Source organism: Zeus faber (genome assembly GCF_960531495.2).
Source record: "Zeus faber genome assembly, chromosome: 22".
Taxonomy (NCBI): domain Eukaryota; kingdom Metazoa; phylum Chordata; class Actinopteri; order Zeiformes; family Zeidae; genus Zeus; species Zeus faber.
The window spans coordinates 15,084,567-15,101,372 of record NC_137209.1 but is presented as its reverse complement, the minus strand read 5'-3'; the positions used below and the strand labels follow the sequence as shown (position 1 = coordinate 15,101,372).

The following is a 16,806-nucleotide window of genomic DNA, read 5'->3' as shown; positions in this document are numbered from 1 at the left end:
AGAAACCCAACTGAAATCCTGTCGCTGTGACGGGCCCCAAGCTAAGGCTCCGATTGCGCATCAGGTAGTTCGGTATTTGGTCCGCATCGATTACGCTGGGGAGCAGTTTGGAGGCTTGGAGGCTAAGGACTTCATAGCCATGCAGAAAACGTCTGAAAGCGGAGTCGGAGTCAAACAGGTGAACGTGCAGAAACTGAATCCGATTGGACGGCTCCTCTTCAAGGGCAAATACAATATCCAAGAACAGGTGGTGGCCATGTTTTCGGTCGATCCAGCTGCTGAGCAGGGTTCTCCTTCTTGTACTTGAGCAACTTTGAAAGGTGGGAATCGTAGACTCTAAACCCAGCTTCAGCTTCATTTCAACCCACTGGTGTGATATGAAGAAATGGATAATGTTAGGCCAACAACCAACGTTGAAAGTTAAAAACACCACGCCTGCCATTTAATCAGAAAAAGCTCTGCACTTACATCTCTAGGTGGGTCAGAGGTCCATCCCAAACTTGTCTCTTTGACGGAATTAAAAAGTTCAACTACACAGGAGAGAACACAGCGGAAGAGTTTTCAGATATTCAGTTTTGGAATATTTCCATTGTCTTCTCTTTGAGATACGACAAAGTTTTTTCCTCATTTGTGAAATCCAATCAATCACTCAACAATCAAACAAAACAAATTTACAAAAATACACCTTACCTTCCTCAGCTGGAGATTCCATCACGCAGCCCAGTAGGCATATCCACGTCAAAAACAGAGCCACGCTCGCCATCGCGGCTCCGCAGTGAGCAGGTCTCACAAAATACTTCTTCTTCTTTACTATTGTTTTCGCGAGATTAAAAACCCTTTCACGTGCCAAACTGCTCTGGAGTTGTGAGAGTTGAGGGTTTTCTTTCACATTGTGTTGACAATGATTTTCCCGGTAAGTCTACTCTAAACCGCGGTAGGTTATGATGAGACTTTTACAACTGCAGGGGGAGTCTATATGGCCGGAATTTACTCTTGGATGGTGACCAATGATTTGTCCATGAGGTGTGTCGCTCTGAGGAGTTCAACTACATTGACATGCCCCCTTCCCTTGTAGACTACGCCTACCCAGTACAACTAGATCCCAGACAGACAGACAGACAGACAGACAGACAGATAGACAGATAGATAGATAGATAGATACAGACCGACAGACAGACAGACAGACAGACAGACCTTTACAATCCTTTACAATCCTGTTGTCCGGTAACAGAACTTAGCCCTAACCTTTTTAAGACATGAAAATGAAATAAATATATACTTTTTTTTCCCCCCATGTTATTTTCTCTCATCGCTTCAAACGAATGTCGTCTATTTCTTCATGTCAGCTCATCACAAAACACACACCGATTGCACAATAGTTGTCACTTCTTCTTTCCATCTTTTCACAGATATGCAGACTTCTATGAATATCCGTTTCTGCTTTTATTTGAGTATGTTTTTTTTTTTTCCAAGTATTAATTTTGATATTTGACATACCGATTTATTTGCATGAGTGAACATCAGCTAATCGTCGACAGATTGTTTTTCCCGGCTGCTGTCAGGTTCCCACAGAAGAGGGTTAGGGAAAAGAATACTTGGATTGATCAGTCTACAGTCTTCAACCTCAAGTGTCAAACTCTTTGTGAAGGCGTCGCCGACTTGTACTTTGTTTTGGGCACTATTGCGGTCAAAGCTGATATCTCTTTTCAGAGGACACCGCTGAAAATTAAAGTCAGGGTGACAATCAGAATACAGGTTCTCAGGTCTCTTCGCCGTCTTCATTTTGAAGTTTAGTTTTTCAAACGTTATTTTAAAATACCCCTCTGAATTGTGTTATTACACACAGGACCTATGAAACGTGTTTATGTTTACTACATCCTGTAGAAAGAGGACAAATCAAACCAGAGGAGTAATGCTTTACGAAACTTAGTAGCATCCAAAGCGGTTTATTTTATTTTTCAAACTTTACAATTCTAGTTCAAATGGAACAATTAGTCAACAAGTTAAAACTATAAAACGACCGCGGACGAGGCACACCCGTGGTGGCTAACAGAGTGAAAAACAACTGCAAACTTTGAAAGGCAAAAGGATAAACAAAAAACCCTGTCACAACTGTGACGCAAACACACACACACACTTTTGTTTAATTTTAAACCAGGAGGAAGAGGAGGAAATGACGCTTGATTCTCAGTAAACAAGTAAGTGAATTGAGTGCAAACTTGTCAAACTTGGGAGTTAGTGGGGTGTAAAGTTGTCAAAAGTCAAACATTTTGATATTGAAGCGACGAGCAAGACGAAGAAAAAGAGGGTTTTGCACCACTTACAAGTATTTTATGTACCGTATGACATTTCACATTTACTTTTTTCCCCTTTCAGTATTAAAATGTCGATAATTATTTTTTCAGAAGGTCATTTGTGATGGTCTTTTTAACATAACGTTTAATAATACAATATAATTTATCGCTTTTTCAGTAATATTTTGATATCAATTTGATGAAGCGTATATGTTCTTAATTAGATTCTGTGTTTATTCCCAGGTCAAACTAATTTTACAGTATGAGGCAAAATGTCAGGAAATTATTGTTTTTATCTCAACATTTGAGTGGGAAGCTGCCTCCTTGAGGCATCAGCAATAAAAAATGAAATTTATATTGATTCTATAAATAATTTGTCTAACAGCTGACAGTCCTTTTTCTTCTCACCCCTATCTGTACCACAGTCCCGGTGGTAGCACATTGTGATGTAAACATTTAGGATTTTTCTTTCGCCCGCAATTAAAACTCTCAAGTATTAAAATCGAACAATAAACATGTACACGTTGAGAATTTTTTTTTTACAAGTCCTTTGGCATTTCTGACATTCCGTGTGCAAACCTCCACCGTACTTTGCATGCGGTCATGTGACCTGGCCGGATAAACAATAAACTGCACAACTGTTCACTGCGGCAGTTACAGCTCTTTAGAACCGAAATGGAACTTACTGATTATCTACACCGATCAGCCACAACATTAAAACCACTGACAGGTGAAGTGAGTAACATTGCTCATCTCGTTCCCGTGGCACCTGTCAAGGGGTGGGATATAGAGCGGTCAGAGTGTCCATGCTGACCCCTGTCCACCACTGAAATCGCCTACAATGGCCATATGATCACCAGAACTGGACCATGGAGCAATGGAGGAAGGTGGCCTGGTCTGAAGAATCACGTTTTCTTTTACATCTTGGGATGCCTGGGTGTGTGTGCGATGTTCATCTGGGGAAGAGACGGCACCAGGATGCACAATGGGAAGAAGACAAGCCGGCGGAGGCAGTGTGATGCTCAGGGAAATGTTCTGCTGGGAAACCTTGGGTCCTGGCATTCATGTGGATGTTGCTTTGACACGTACCACCTACCTAAACATTGTTGCACACCAAGTACGCCAAGCACACCAACGGTGTTGCCTGATGGCAGTGGCCTCTTTCAGCAGAATAATGCAGCCTGCTACAATGCAAAAGATTGTTCAGGAATGATTTGAGGAGCATGACAGAGTTCAAGGTGTTGACTTGGCCTCCAAATTTCCCAGATCTCAATCCCATCGAGCATCTGTGGGATGTGCTGGAACAACAAGGCCGATCCATGGGGGCCCCACCTCACAACTCCCAGGACTTAAAGGATCTGCTGCTAACGTCTTGGAGCCAGATACCACAGGACACCTTCAGAGGTCACAGCTGTTGTGGTGGACAAGGGCGAGCTAAACAATATTAGGCAGGTGGTTTTAAAGTGGTGGCTGATCGGTGTATACTGTCATGTATTGCACACTACAGAATTTGCAGTTCTGGGTTCTAGTATCAAAATGTTTAGGGCCTTTTATTGGCAACATGTAATGTCAAGAAATCTACTAAAAGACTGAACTCAAACACACACACACACACACACACACACACACACACACACACACACACACACACACACACACACACACACACACACACACACACACACACACACACACACACACACACACACACACACACACACACACACCACTTATATTCACTATAACAATATGCAATAATAAACTCAATAAAACTCTCAATCTGTCTCTACGCAGTAACTCCAAACAGCACACAACAGCATCAGCTGTCACGAAGGCTTCCTCACACACAATTCCTTGTCATGTTGCAAAAAGGTTTGGTTTTTCCGAAACAGGCTCATTGCAGCATGCACTTCTCCCTTTGCTGTTTGGCGTACTTCCTCCGCCTCTGCTCCAGGCCTCTCTCCAGTCGCTCGTCCTCCTCGAGGCCCCTGAGGAGCAGGTAGAGAGTCTCTGCGTTACATTAAGGCGTGTCATGATAAATCCAACACAATCAATTTTTACTCCCGTTGTGATTTTTTTCGTTTGTGACCGAAACCTCTTTGGTCGGAAGTGTAGATTTTCAGGATGGAAACATTTGAGGGTTAGCCTCTGCCTGCCTGGACCCATTTCACTCGCATAGAAGATTTGGTGTTTTTGTATTGCTCTATCTTCAATTAAAATACTCCTGAAGGGACATATTGTACCTTCCACTTGGAAATTAGCTTAGGAAGCTAGTTCTGTGAGACAATTTGACGGCGCCACACTGGTCCACACCTTAACGGGCCGGACAATGTAAGACTCCTGCCCTACCTGCTTTGCTGCCTGCGTGCTTGCTGCGTTCCCTCCGCCTCCCCTGCATCCACCTGTTCCGTTCTGTAGTTCTAGCTCACTAATACCTCTCTTCCACAACACCCGCTGACATCTGGCTTTTCTCTTTAGTGGGAAAGGTTACACCCGGCATTCAGTCCCGGGACAAATGACCCTGCAATAGTCACAGGGTTTTTTTTGTTTTTTTTTTCTTTTTAATCGGCTCCAGCTAGGGCTGCCCCTTAAAAGTCGACGAGTCGAATCATCCGTTGGAAACCCCTCAGTCGACTGAGATTCTTCAAGTCAAGCAGTCGTTTTTTTTTTTTTTGTTTTGTTTTTTTTGTCAGTGTCTATTACAATATGAGAATAAAACAGACAGAAGCTTACAAAATGCACAGGGATAACGTTTAAATGAGGAATTATAAATAAGAGGAATCATAAATATATTTTTATATGCGTGAATCGTCCGCGTCACGGCTCTCCGTGCGCCCTGATCGCTGTGCCCTGCTCCTCCAAATAAAACAACTAAAAACAGTGTGGGGGACGGGGCATGACTCCTAGACTCGTTGAGATTATTTTCTGCGCATAATGCACGGAGAGGGGGGGGGGGGGGGGGGGGGGGGGGCGATCGGGGCGAGAGTCGTGAAGGAAGTGTCCCCATTATGCACGGTTTCGTTCCATAAGCGGACTTAAAATAAAATAACCTACATCAGGAACAAAAGCACACTCTTCTGGTGCGCCCGACCGCAGGCAGCCCACCACTGGCTCGCCCATCGTCGGTATCGAAGGAGATGGAGACAGGTGAGCTTAAACTCGAGACCTGGGCGGACGCGCAAATCTTCGCCCCTTTACCGGCCCGACACGACGCACGTTTAGGTTCCGGACGGCGTGCGAATAGACAGGAATATCCGCGTCGCATCCCATCATTTCATATCCGATTTAGAATCCAAAACCCGAATCGAAAGCGCTCCGTGGGGGACCTCTTCAGCCGTTCCCTCCGCTCCATGCACACGGGCTGGAGGGAACCCCCCCTCCACGCTCCCCGCCGGGCTCTCCCGGGCAAGGATATTCCACGCAGCTTCTACGGTTTATTTTCTCCCCCGATCACAGTGGAACCATGACCATGACGAGGCATGTCGGCGACGTTGGGTTCACCCGCGTTTAAAAAAAAAACCTGCGTATACATGCTAAGTTTGGTGTAAAAACGGTACAGGTGTGCCTGTGTTTGCGGCTCATCTCGCCGGGAGTGAAGCGCAGTCGAGTCCAGACGCCAAACTCAAACGATGCAAAATAGATAACGATCATTTTAAAGTAAATCTAAAAGGGTCAATCATTAATCTGTGTTGGATTGCAGTGCAGCAGTGACAGAAAAGGCAAGAGGACATCTTCATCTTCAGGGAATATATATATTTTTTCTTTTTTTTAAATGAGGGATTGTTACAAAGTGCAGCGGGCGTGTCTTACCCTCTCTCCTTGGCATCCATGTCGTGGACCAGCTCGTCCCTCTGGTTGACCAGAGAGACCAGCTCCTGCAACAATAGATGCTCTCGGTGCTTATGGGCCTGTGTCTTCTGCCACTCTGCAGGAGCAGAGAGAGAACGAGGGGGGTGATCAGCTGTTTTAATAATAATAATAATAATAATAATAATAATAATAATAATAATAAATAAAGCTGCAGGCTGCGATACGCAAGGTCCAGGGTCATCGGCCCTTCGTTAAAGTTCAATGGTCGAGTGTGCTTTGGCTCTCCGTTTCGGTGTGTTTTGTGACTTAAGAAGTTCATACGTTCCAGCCTGGTTACAGTGTAATTCTGTGGTCAGGCAGTGTTTAGAGCTGCCGTTGGGTTTCCTACGCCGCAACTAATGTTTTTTTATCAACCTGAAGTAGGGCTGCACGTGCATGGCTGTTTTAGTCAAATACTGAGGTCAAGATTTTAATCCATTTTGGGGAACAGGAATTATTTTATCGCATTTTGTAAATCAACAGAAAACTGCCTTCACAATAATAGTGTATTTAATGAACCTATAAATTATTAAACTAAGGTTGTTTAACTGACCACAGTTGTACAGGATATATGAAATTAATTGTGTCTAGTGGGCTACACCAAGAACACAAAAATAATGAAAATATTTAAATCAGACAATTAATACATGTTCCTTGTATTATGTACTTGCTTATAGTTATTGTTACCAGTAATTATAATTCAGGAAGATTCTATATTCATTGATATCTCTGGAATGTCTATACATTTTGACAGTGATGTTATTGGGTTTTTATTTTGTACAACTTGCTCTGGTGCGTGCCAGCTGCCCACAGACCCGTATATATATTTATGCCGTTTACTACGCTGTGCTTTGGTTGATCCAATTGTCTTGTAGTAATACTTGAACTTCATTTTTTTCAAACATAATAAAGGTTAATAGTAATAAAATTATACCTGTAACTTTGTATGGTTAGAGGTTTGTATCTTTCCTTTCCTTTTAGTTAAAGTGTAATTGTGACTATATCTGTCATGTGATCTATGTACTGCGTCAACTTGCACATGTGTGCTGTGCGTGGGGCCATCTTGGTGAGGTGGCGATTGTTGATAACAAAGTTCCTCCACAATACTGAAGCGATCTGGATGAAGCTCAAACGTTGCCATGCTATATATATATATATATTCAATCATTGGATGACCTGTGGTATGTTTGTTTTTAGTTCAAATTTGTAAAGACTTGGTGTTGTGCAATGGTTGTGCAATGAAGACTTAAAAATAAACAGGAAGGAAAAAAAGGAAGACTCCGAGGTAAAGGCAATGCACATTGAGAAAGGTCAAGTACAGGTACTCCTCACTTAACAACCAAGTTCTGTTCCTAGGACCAGGTCGTTTAGCAAATTGGTAGATTATCGAGGACCCGTGTTATTTCATGGTAAGGGGGCGTGGCTGGTATATATAGTGTATAAAGTATATATTGTGTTATTTTACAGTAAGGGGGCGTGGCGATTGCGAATGCTAGTGTAGTGAATACTGTGTATATATATCTATATGTATACAGTGTATATAGTGGGGATGGTAGCTCAGGAGGTAGAGCTGATCGTCTAGTGATCTAAAGGTTGCTGGTTGGATCCCAGGCTCCTCCTGCTAGCATGCTGCGCCCGTCGGTGTTTGAACAATTGTAAGTCGCTTGGATAAAAGCGTCTGCTAAATGACTAAATGTAAATGTAATGTAATATAGTATATATAGTATATATGGTGTATACAGTGAATATAGTGTATATAGTATATATAGTGTATATAGTATATATATAGTATAGTGTATATTGTGTATATATAGTATATAGAGTGTATATAATGTATATAGTATATATAGTGTATATATTGTGTATCTAGTATATATAGTGTATATAGTATATATATAGTGTATATAGTATATAAAGGGTGATTTTGATGAGGTGCTGAGAACTTTTGCTATCATAGTATCACAACACTACTACTAATCCTACTACTACTGAATCTGGGTCACATTTTCATACAAGTTATTTCTAGTGGAGTTCTAATTCTATTTCAACATACAATCTATGTCTGAAGATCACTGAATCCGTTGTGTGAAAATGTGAAAACCCCCGACAAGGTATAGCTCCCAGCCTTCCAAAAACAGTATGAAAAAAGTTTGATTAAAGAAGGCGATGGATAGGCTAGAGTAAGTTACAAGTAAACAAATCATTCAGAGGAATTTGTTCATTATAATTGTCCGTTGTCGGATACGTTCTTAGAGGCTCAGAGGTGAACTTTCATTCATGTTTCTGACAAACGAAACTTTGCAGCCTCCGAAACAGGGTTCATGTAACAGTGAAGCTCTGCTGGGTCTATCAAAGTGCAGTAACAGTCTCCCAAACGAGCACTCCATCCCGTGCCGCTGCTGGGGCAGTACCGGAGACTCACCTTCCATAGCCATCATGTCCCTCAGCTCCTTGTTCAACAGCTCAAACCGTCGCTCCAGGTCCTGCTCTTCCAGCCTGTCGATGCACGGAAAGGAAAGTCAGAGTGTGCGTATTTCATTGCGTGCGTTTTTTTTTTCTTCTCGAGTTTCACAAACTGCGTGTATCTGCGTCGCCAAACTAGGACTGGATGCATGAATGTCATACATTTACGCTATTGACTGAATCACACTGATGATTGAATAAAACATTGTGTGCTATTACCAAAGATTGATGCTTTTTTGTCGCTATTCAACTCTCCAGCACCGGTGAGCCACAATAAAACTAAAGGATTCTACATTAAGAGTAAATGTGTCACATTTAAAAAGTTTAGTTTTTTTTTAAGGTAGCCAAACCATTTTTTTTTTTATCAAACGTAGTACATGACCTCGAATACAGTATTTTCAGGGTGAGCGTAGCGTTCTCGCTCAATGCCACTCCCAGGGGATATGTTAATCTGGTAAACTGTACTATTTAATCTGATTAATTGTTGGTACATTCAGCCAACGACACACTCCAGGGCTAGGTATTATTTTGATTATTATCTAGACAGGCTCAGATCTTTTTATAATAGATGATCTGAAATGAAAGAACCTCTTCTCCAGGGAGATTTTTTTCCCCACCACATTACGGAACCCATGTGGGAAAGGGGCTTACAGTGTGACATGTCATTTAATAAAAACATCTCTTGAAACAGAGCTTGAAGATAACTAAGCAAAGAGCACAGCGATAGCACATCAGTATCTGATTGCTTGATGGGGTTTTGGACAGTGGACACGGTCAGAAAGATATTGAGTCTACCAAGCCCCATTGTGTACAGCTATGTGCTTTCCAGGAGAATGTGTGTGTGTGTGTGTGTGTGTGTGTGTGTGGTGTCTTACAGCAGCTGTAGGTGGTCCTGTCTCCTGATCAAAGCGTTCTTCTTGTTGACCAACGTGAACCACTCCTGAATCAGCCTCTCCTCTTCAACCTTGTCACTTCCTGCAGAAGAGTTAGTCACACTCGGTAGCACGTTACACTGTATGTGCACTGGGAGTACTACTATTACTACTACATCTCCATATTTTGGCCACGCGCTAGCTGTGTCTAATTCCTTATCTGCTTTTCCCGACCCGTCTCTCCGAGTCTCAGACCTGTTTCCATCAGCCGCCTGAGTTTCTTCTCCACCACGTCCGCCCTGTTATCGATGTGCTTCCGCTCCGCCTCCAGGGCGACCATCTCGCTCAGCACATACTGGCTGCGGTCCTGGATGCATCCATGGAACACACACACACACACACATACATAGCGGTCAGATAAAGTCTAGTTCAGCGGGTTCAGACGTGAGGCTCCGGTAAACAGCGTTCTACCATAGTATTCAGCTAATGTTGGTCCAACAATGTGATAAAGTTCAAGAGATTATTTGTCACATACATATCCATAATGTCATACATATATGCAGTGAGATGTCATGACACCTGGTGATCACGCACAGTAAGCTCTAAAAATAAATAAAAATATAAAAAATAATAAAACTACTTAAAATACTAAGATGTGCGGAAGCGACACGAGGCGCTCGCGCAGAACGCATATGTTAGTATCTATAGCCGACCTGGAACTCCTCTGACCGGCCCTCACCAGCGGATGCAGATTCCCGCCGCTCTGCAATGAGAAAACCCAGAAACCTCATCATGGAATAAACATGACCACATTGTGGTATATATTTTCAACCCCAGGAACCGGTTAGCCTTAAGTAAAATGATGTCTAATTCCACCTCCCTTAACCTTGGGTGTCAACTGAATTGCTTCATGAATATTTACCCAGTTCTGACTTCCTCTGTGCGGTTTCGCTCTCCTGTCTTGCAACAACCTACAAACAAAAATGTAAACATATTTTCGTCACTTGCACAAACGGGGTTGGAAGAGAAGAGCTGGGCCAAACAAGATATGAAGGAGTGCGAGGGTGAGGATGAAAGAGTAATTTAGGATTTTCTTACCGTGGGTATTTCCAATTCATCTCCAGAGCCGCTCTTCCGCTGTGACCTCCGCTTCTTCACAAGGTCGGCATCTTTAACATGCGAGAAACCAGTCTTGGACAGGAAGTGGGTCCTAGGTGGCGCTAGGGGCGCCTGAAGTCCACTTGTCCGTGCGCCCGGCAAACGTTTGGCTCTGGGAGGTGGGACCACAGCCCCTGTGGCTTTGTTTTCCCGGTCACCCTCTTTCTCAACCGTGGCCGTGCTCCTATTAGTCTCCAGAGCAACGCCCTCCTCCTGGAGCCTCAGAGCGTAGTAGCGAGCTGCTACCTGGGGATCGGCGCTCTCCTGGTCCCTGGCCATGGTGTAGCTGGACTCGCTGCTGTCTCTCTCTATGTGCAGAACACTGAGCTCCTGGCCCATGAAGTGGGTACGGATCTGGTTAAGGTAGGTCATGACGATAAGCCGGTCGGGCACGGCGAGCATAACCATGTCTGAAGGCTCCATTAGCCTTGAAATGCCCAGTTCTGCAAAGCCATCAAAGGCCTGGGGACCCAGAAAAATAACAGTAAATTAGTAACAAATCTACAACGCTCTGAACATTTCCACGGACATAGTAGCATGTTATTTGATACAATCAAGGAAAATAAAGGTTTCTTCGATCCTGTGTTGTTTATTTTTCCTTATTTTTAACTATTTTCTCAAGAACAAAATAGGAATTATGAAAGCGCGGCTTTCTGAATGATCAATCATTTATCACCTGTTTGTTGTTACCCTGGATGTTGTAAGGGTCCAGCATCTCATAAGCACTGTACAAAGATATAAATTCATTAGAAATACTGTATGTAAATCAGGCACTATATGTGGGAAGATTGAAAATGTAGCAATTTTGCCTGCAAGGCAATTTTTTCAAGAGTTGCCTACATTGATTCTGAATAGAAGTGATGTAGGATGGCACAGAAGGCAAGTCCATTTCTCCAAGAGGTGCTGAAGTTGGTTATCTTAACCCCCTTGTGATCTTTTGTGACTTCCTGACACCATTCGAGTAATGACTGACTCGAGGTGACTAAGCCTGGGGATTGTTGGCTCTGGAATTACAGGCATTGTGCAAGAGTATCAGTACCAAAATTATTCAATTGAATCTTGCAGGCAGAGATCAAAACGACTTCTTATCAAATTATAAACTAAGAAATAACAACATACTTGTGCCATTTCCTGGGCATCTGCTAGTCTTTTCTGGGGTGTTTTTGGCTCACTGGCTGGGTGGGAACTAGTAACATGCAGGTCATCTTTGGCTGGGTAAGAACCACTTAACCGCTTCTTTCCACGAGGCACAGGGACGGGCTGACTGATTGGACTGGCTGATTTCTCTGCTGCCTCTCTCTGACTGAGAATGGAAACACAAAATAAATGTCGAAGTGTTTAGTAAGTCATTTTAATGTTTTGAAGGGTATGTGACCATCCATTTAAAACAAAGTATTGCTTAAAGAAGAGCTATTTCTCAAATAAGGTGGATATAAAAAAAAATACATCATTGATCCGTTTATATGCTTCCAAAACACAACCATTTTGAATATGGACCAACACCAACCTTACCTTTCTTCCTCTACACCACCAGCAGCTACATCTACTGAGACAAGGCAAAAGTCCACCTCTTCAACCCTCATCTCTCGAGTTCTCTCTACGTGCAGCCAGTCGTCTTGTTGAGCTGTGGGATTTGAAACCAATCTCTTCTCAGGTTCTGCCTCAAAAATCTCAATATCTGTTTGGTCAGTGATGAACTCCACAGCTGCCTTAGTGTCTTCTGTCTCTGCACATTTATCTGTAAAGGTCCAGCCCTCGTCGCTCTCGTCCTGAACATTCTCACTGTCAGCATGTGCAATGGTTTCAACTTGAGGAAAATCTGTCTTTGACGATGCTTTTACAGGGCTTGTTTCTTGTTCCATGTCTGGAGTGACATCTGGTTGAGGGATTGTCACAAAGCTTCCTTCAGAGATGGTGCTTGATTCCAACGATGCAGAGAAATCCCCTGAGTCTTGGCGGCTTGGAGATGCAACCTCTGGCCGAGCCTCCGGAGTTTGTGTTTCTGCAGTGTCTGCAGGTGGAGTATTATCTGGATAAGTGGTGCCAAGTCTCTTTTTGGGGCGTGGCATTGGAACAGGCATGCTTGCCTGTTCATTCTGTTCTGTGAAATCACTGAGCATTACTTCTAGTGAGCTTGGGCAAAGAGATGGAGAGCCTGATGGTGTAAAGTTTTCTGGGAATGATCCGCTTATACGTTTTTTCACCCTTGGTTTTGGCACAGGCAAACCTGGAGGTCCAAGTGTCATCTCTGAAGCAGGACCTCCTTCTACAAAATCTTTGCTCTCAAAGTTCAGTGGGCCTTTCCTGAGAAGCACAGGGGGTGCTGCATCCTTAGGTACAGAAAGATGACCAGCAGGAGGTAGAGGAGGAAGGCTGCCACTCCTTGTACTTTGCTGAGGTGTTACCAGTTCTCCAGAACACAGGCTTGGTTGCTGGGCCCCTTCTCCTTGGGAGGGCCGACTAGAAATAGAGGCATCTGACTGGACAGAAGATGTTCCTTCAGTAGGAGTGAAATCGTCTGGGAAGGAACCACTAAGACGTTTCTTCACTCTTGGCATTGGAATAGGAAGAGACAATGCTTTCTCCTCTTTCTTCAACTCTGGTATGTCCTCTGCTTTCTGAGTAGAAGGGACTTCAGCCACTTTAACAGAGAGGTCTTCTAGAAGGTTTACCTGCTTTTTCTCACCTACACGCATTTTAACAAAATTTGCAACTGTGTTTTCAGACTGGGCTGCCGGTTCCAATTCCATGTTCATAGCATTCTTATCTTCAACTTTAATTGCTTCATCATCACCAATTTTGTTTAATTTCACTTCAAGCACTTTCTTGCTACATCTTGGAGGGGCAATCTTTCTTATAACTGAGAGATGTGCAGTTTGCTCAATACCAAAATCAATGAAAGACTTTATTTCTGGCGTGGCTTGGTTGCTTTGTTTAGCTCCTGTGTTATGGGGAGGACTCACAACAGTAGTTAACCAATTGGATATATTTTCACCAGGGTCTCTTTCCGGGAACTCAGGAGCATCAGAGTTAATTCTTATCTCCTCTGATGGATGTGTCTGTGAAGAAGCATTTTCAGTGACATCAGTTTTGACAGAGTGATCTTCAGTGAAGGTGTATTCTCTTCTTGCAGGCAGCGTTGTGGCTGTTTGGCTGGATTCATCAATGTGTGAAGGCTCGGGGCAGCCTGAGGCCTGGGTATTAATTTGCTGTTCATCATTAGGCAATGGAAGAGTGTCTTTACTAACCAAGCTTTCTTCTCTATTTAAGTGTTTTTGAAGGGTTTCACTGGAGTCATTGTTTTTCGGTGGAGCTACAGGTGGCAGACTACGATTTCTTCTTCTCACATGACGAGGAGGGACAAGATCTCCATGTATCTTCAAGGATTCACTCTCTCTTTTGTCTATGTGTCCTTCTAGTGCCTCTGGAGGTACTCTGTTATGTCTTTCCATTACAGGATGTGAGGAAACCACCTCTATGGGTGCTTGAATAGCAACTTTTTCTCGTTCACCAGCTTTCTCAGGAACCTCTGGAGGAAGGCTCCTATCTCTTTTCTTTATTCTGCGGGGAGGGATCAGTTCAACAGTCGGCTGTGTAGGAATATACTCTAATGTAGCATTGTCTTCAGCAAAAACCTTTGGTAGACCTTCAGGGGAAACACTGGCATTATTTCTCCTTAGACGTTGGAGTGGGAAAACTTCCGTCTGGATTTTGATAGACACATCTTCAGGCATTTGTTCGCCTTCTCTAGTTAGACTATCCTTTCTCCTTATTGGGCGCAATGGAACAACCTCTGTATCTTCTTCTTGATTACAGGCTTTCTGTTTAGGGCTTGGAGGAACTTCCCGTTTGTGTTTTCTCCCTCTTTGAGGAACAGCCACATTTGATTGTGCAACTGCAGTGGCTCTCTTGTCAACAGAGGGTTTATCGAAGCTCATCTCTCTATATTCTTCAGAGTTGTCATTTACTGCAGACTCTTCTGTTGAAAGTTCTATGGCTCTGGCAGAGGTTTCCTCTATGCGTGCTCTTTGGGAGGTTTAAAGACAAAAAAAGTAAAGGCTTCAGAATTGTCATAGCTTTTTCGATTAAGCACCCAGAACTCCATGACCTCATAAGCATTCCACACAAAAGTGCTCCCATTACAAGCATCGCAGCTTAAGTTGTTACAGAGCCAATAAACTGTGAGGAAACAAACCAGAAAGATACCAACCTGATTTTCAAACCAATCATAGCTCAACAGATAAATCTTAACAATATTTCAACGGTATCACATCACTTCTGCATCACTTTAAACACATCCATTTCAAGACAACAGTAAATTCAAAATGGACATAAACAAAACGACAACCTCAGCTTTTAAGAATTATGCAACAATTATGCCTTCAAATATCACAAAGCACGTCCCTAGGGCCTGAGCAAGCATTGATAAGCAGGACAAAAGACAGAGTTAAGGTGACAAATTCATAACACACCGTGCAGTGGGGAATTGTCCCCCTGGCACTCACCCTTTATTCAGGAGATCAATTGTTGACACATTGCTAACCACCTGTTGTCCTGTCTCAGCCTGGATCTCTGCAGACAAACCCTCAACACAAGTTAATGCTTGAACTGAATCCTGCTCTGTGAATAATCTCTCCTGTGCATCCCATAGATCGACAGAAGCCCCCCCTTCCTCCGTTCCCTTGAGGGCTTCCTGCGATATTTTACCGATATCGGCCTCTGTCAACGGCGGCCATTTCTTCATTACATTTGAGCCCACCACTCCCAAAAAACCATCATCGCTGTCTGTAGTTGGTGATGGCGATGCTGATCGATCATCGCCGAAGTCCCACATATATGGTTCAGCACTTGTTGGGACTTCAATGCTGCCTTTGGTTTGCCCCATGCTCTGGGGCTCCTCTGCTGATACTATTTCTTGGACAAGAGTAGTGTCCTCTGGGCAAAGCGGAGAAGGCCCAACTGTTGCGATGGCCCTTTTGTCTTCAAGGTTCACGGTTGAAGAAACAAGCTCTGGTTGGTTTAGAACCTCAGCTACAACAGAGCTGGACGGCCCCAAAATGGATGCTACTGTCTCATAACTGGGGAAAATGGATACTTAAGTAAGTAAATGGAGAGAGGGCCAAGCTAAAACACAGGGTGATTAAAGAAACTTTTTTGCATAGATTTCAGAAAAACTTGAAAGATTAATCTAGACTTTTTTTTTAACACACATGATTAATGAAAATGCACATGTCAGGCAGGCCACGTTTTATGGGTATAACAAGTTAAGGTATTTGGGATGGGCATTTTAATTTATTTCCCAGGCTGATTGGTTCCAAGTACACTCAATGGCACATGTCAATGAGTATTGAAATAAAAACATAAACTCATGATTATTAATTACAGAAAATATATTCTTGACTCAAATATTGTATAAAGATGAATGCATTCACACAGGTTAGCTGCAAGTTGATGGTTCCACTGAAGTCAAAATTATGTTGTGTCTTTAAGACACTTAATGGTAGTGGTCGTGGTAGTCATAGCAATATGTTCCAACGATCACTTTTTGAGATATTATATTACATTATGTTCCTCCGTTCACATTGCAACAGAGACATTGTATTTCATGTTATGCTAAAATAAAATGTGGCAATGCCTGTTGCATCATGTTCTATCCACGTCTAAGTCCAAGACTATCCGATTTATAATTTTTTTTCATTGAAAATAATCCAAAGTGTACTACAGTACAACATGTATTTGTATACTACTTTTGATGGACGTCTACTTAAACATAGCATCATTTACTTTATACTTAAATTTCATCGTTTCCATACATAGCCACATTAGGAGGACATCCCTCTTTTGTCTGAAGTTGTATATTCTGAGCTTGATTGTTGTAAAACAAATATGACGCCAATCATTATGAAATGCATTCCCGCCTATCTCTTCTCTTTCTGTAATTAATTTGTAAAAAAAGAAATGCACTCTACTTTTACATTATTCCATATAGTTTGACATTTAATCACCTTTTACACACAGCCTGTGAACGAGCTAAACCTAACGACAAACTCATAAAACAAAACGTCAAGTTGCAGCGAATCTGTAGACTGATTGATTGAATGCCCACCCCTAAAAGATTAACAGCATATACTGTACATGCATACACAGAGAATACACAACTATTGAAGGGC

At 42.8% G+C, this 16,806-nt stretch overlaps 1 protein-coding gene and 1 long non-coding RNA gene across 10 annotated transcripts in view; both read right to left on the bottom strand.

The window, feature by feature from the left end:
- Positions 1–164: 164 nt before the first annotated feature.
- Positions 165–816, bottom strand: LOC307247319. The gene is made up of 3 exons (XR_013844736.1): positions 691–816; positions 469–530; positions 165–367 (listed from the first exon to the last, which is right to left on the bottom strand). It is a non-coding gene; the product is annotated as an uncharacterized lncRNA (long non-coding RNA).
- Positions 817–1,905: 1,089 nt separating this feature from the next.
- The window catches only part of ehbp1l1a (EH domain binding protein 1-like 1a), a 44,278-nt gene continuing 29,377 nt past the window's right edge, over positions 1,906–16,806 (bottom strand). For 6 of the 9 annotated variants that reach the window (XM_080023216.1, XM_080023217.1, XM_080023218.1 and 3 more), the window contains 13 exons: positions 15,142–15,714; positions 12,149–14,662; positions 11,756–11,939; positions 11,477–11,640; positions 11,313–11,361; positions 10,577–11,098; positions 10,401–10,449; positions 10,192–10,241; positions 9,734–9,845; positions 9,482–9,581; positions 8,566–8,639; positions 6,105–6,219; positions 1,931–4,282 (listed from right to left, as the gene is read on the bottom strand). In XM_080023216.1, coding sequence (XP_079879342.1) covers positions 4,189–4,282; positions 6,105–6,219; positions 8,566–8,639; positions 9,482–9,581; positions 9,734–9,845; positions 10,192–10,241; positions 10,401–10,449; positions 10,577–11,098; positions 11,313–11,361; positions 11,477–11,640; positions 11,756–11,939; positions 12,149–14,662; positions 15,142–15,714 — 4,600 coding nt within the window. In that variant the 3' untranslated portion in view covers positions 1,931–4,188. Of the gene's footprint in view, positions 4,283–6,104; positions 6,220–8,565; positions 8,640–9,481; positions 9,582–9,733; positions 9,846–10,191; positions 10,242–10,400; positions 10,450–10,576; positions 11,099–11,312; positions 11,362–11,476; positions 11,641–11,755; positions 11,940–12,148; positions 14,663–15,141; positions 15,715–16,806 lie in introns of all 9 variants that reach the window. The other 3 variants (XR_013844724.1, XM_080023219.1, XM_080023220.1) reach the window with 3 other exon arrangements.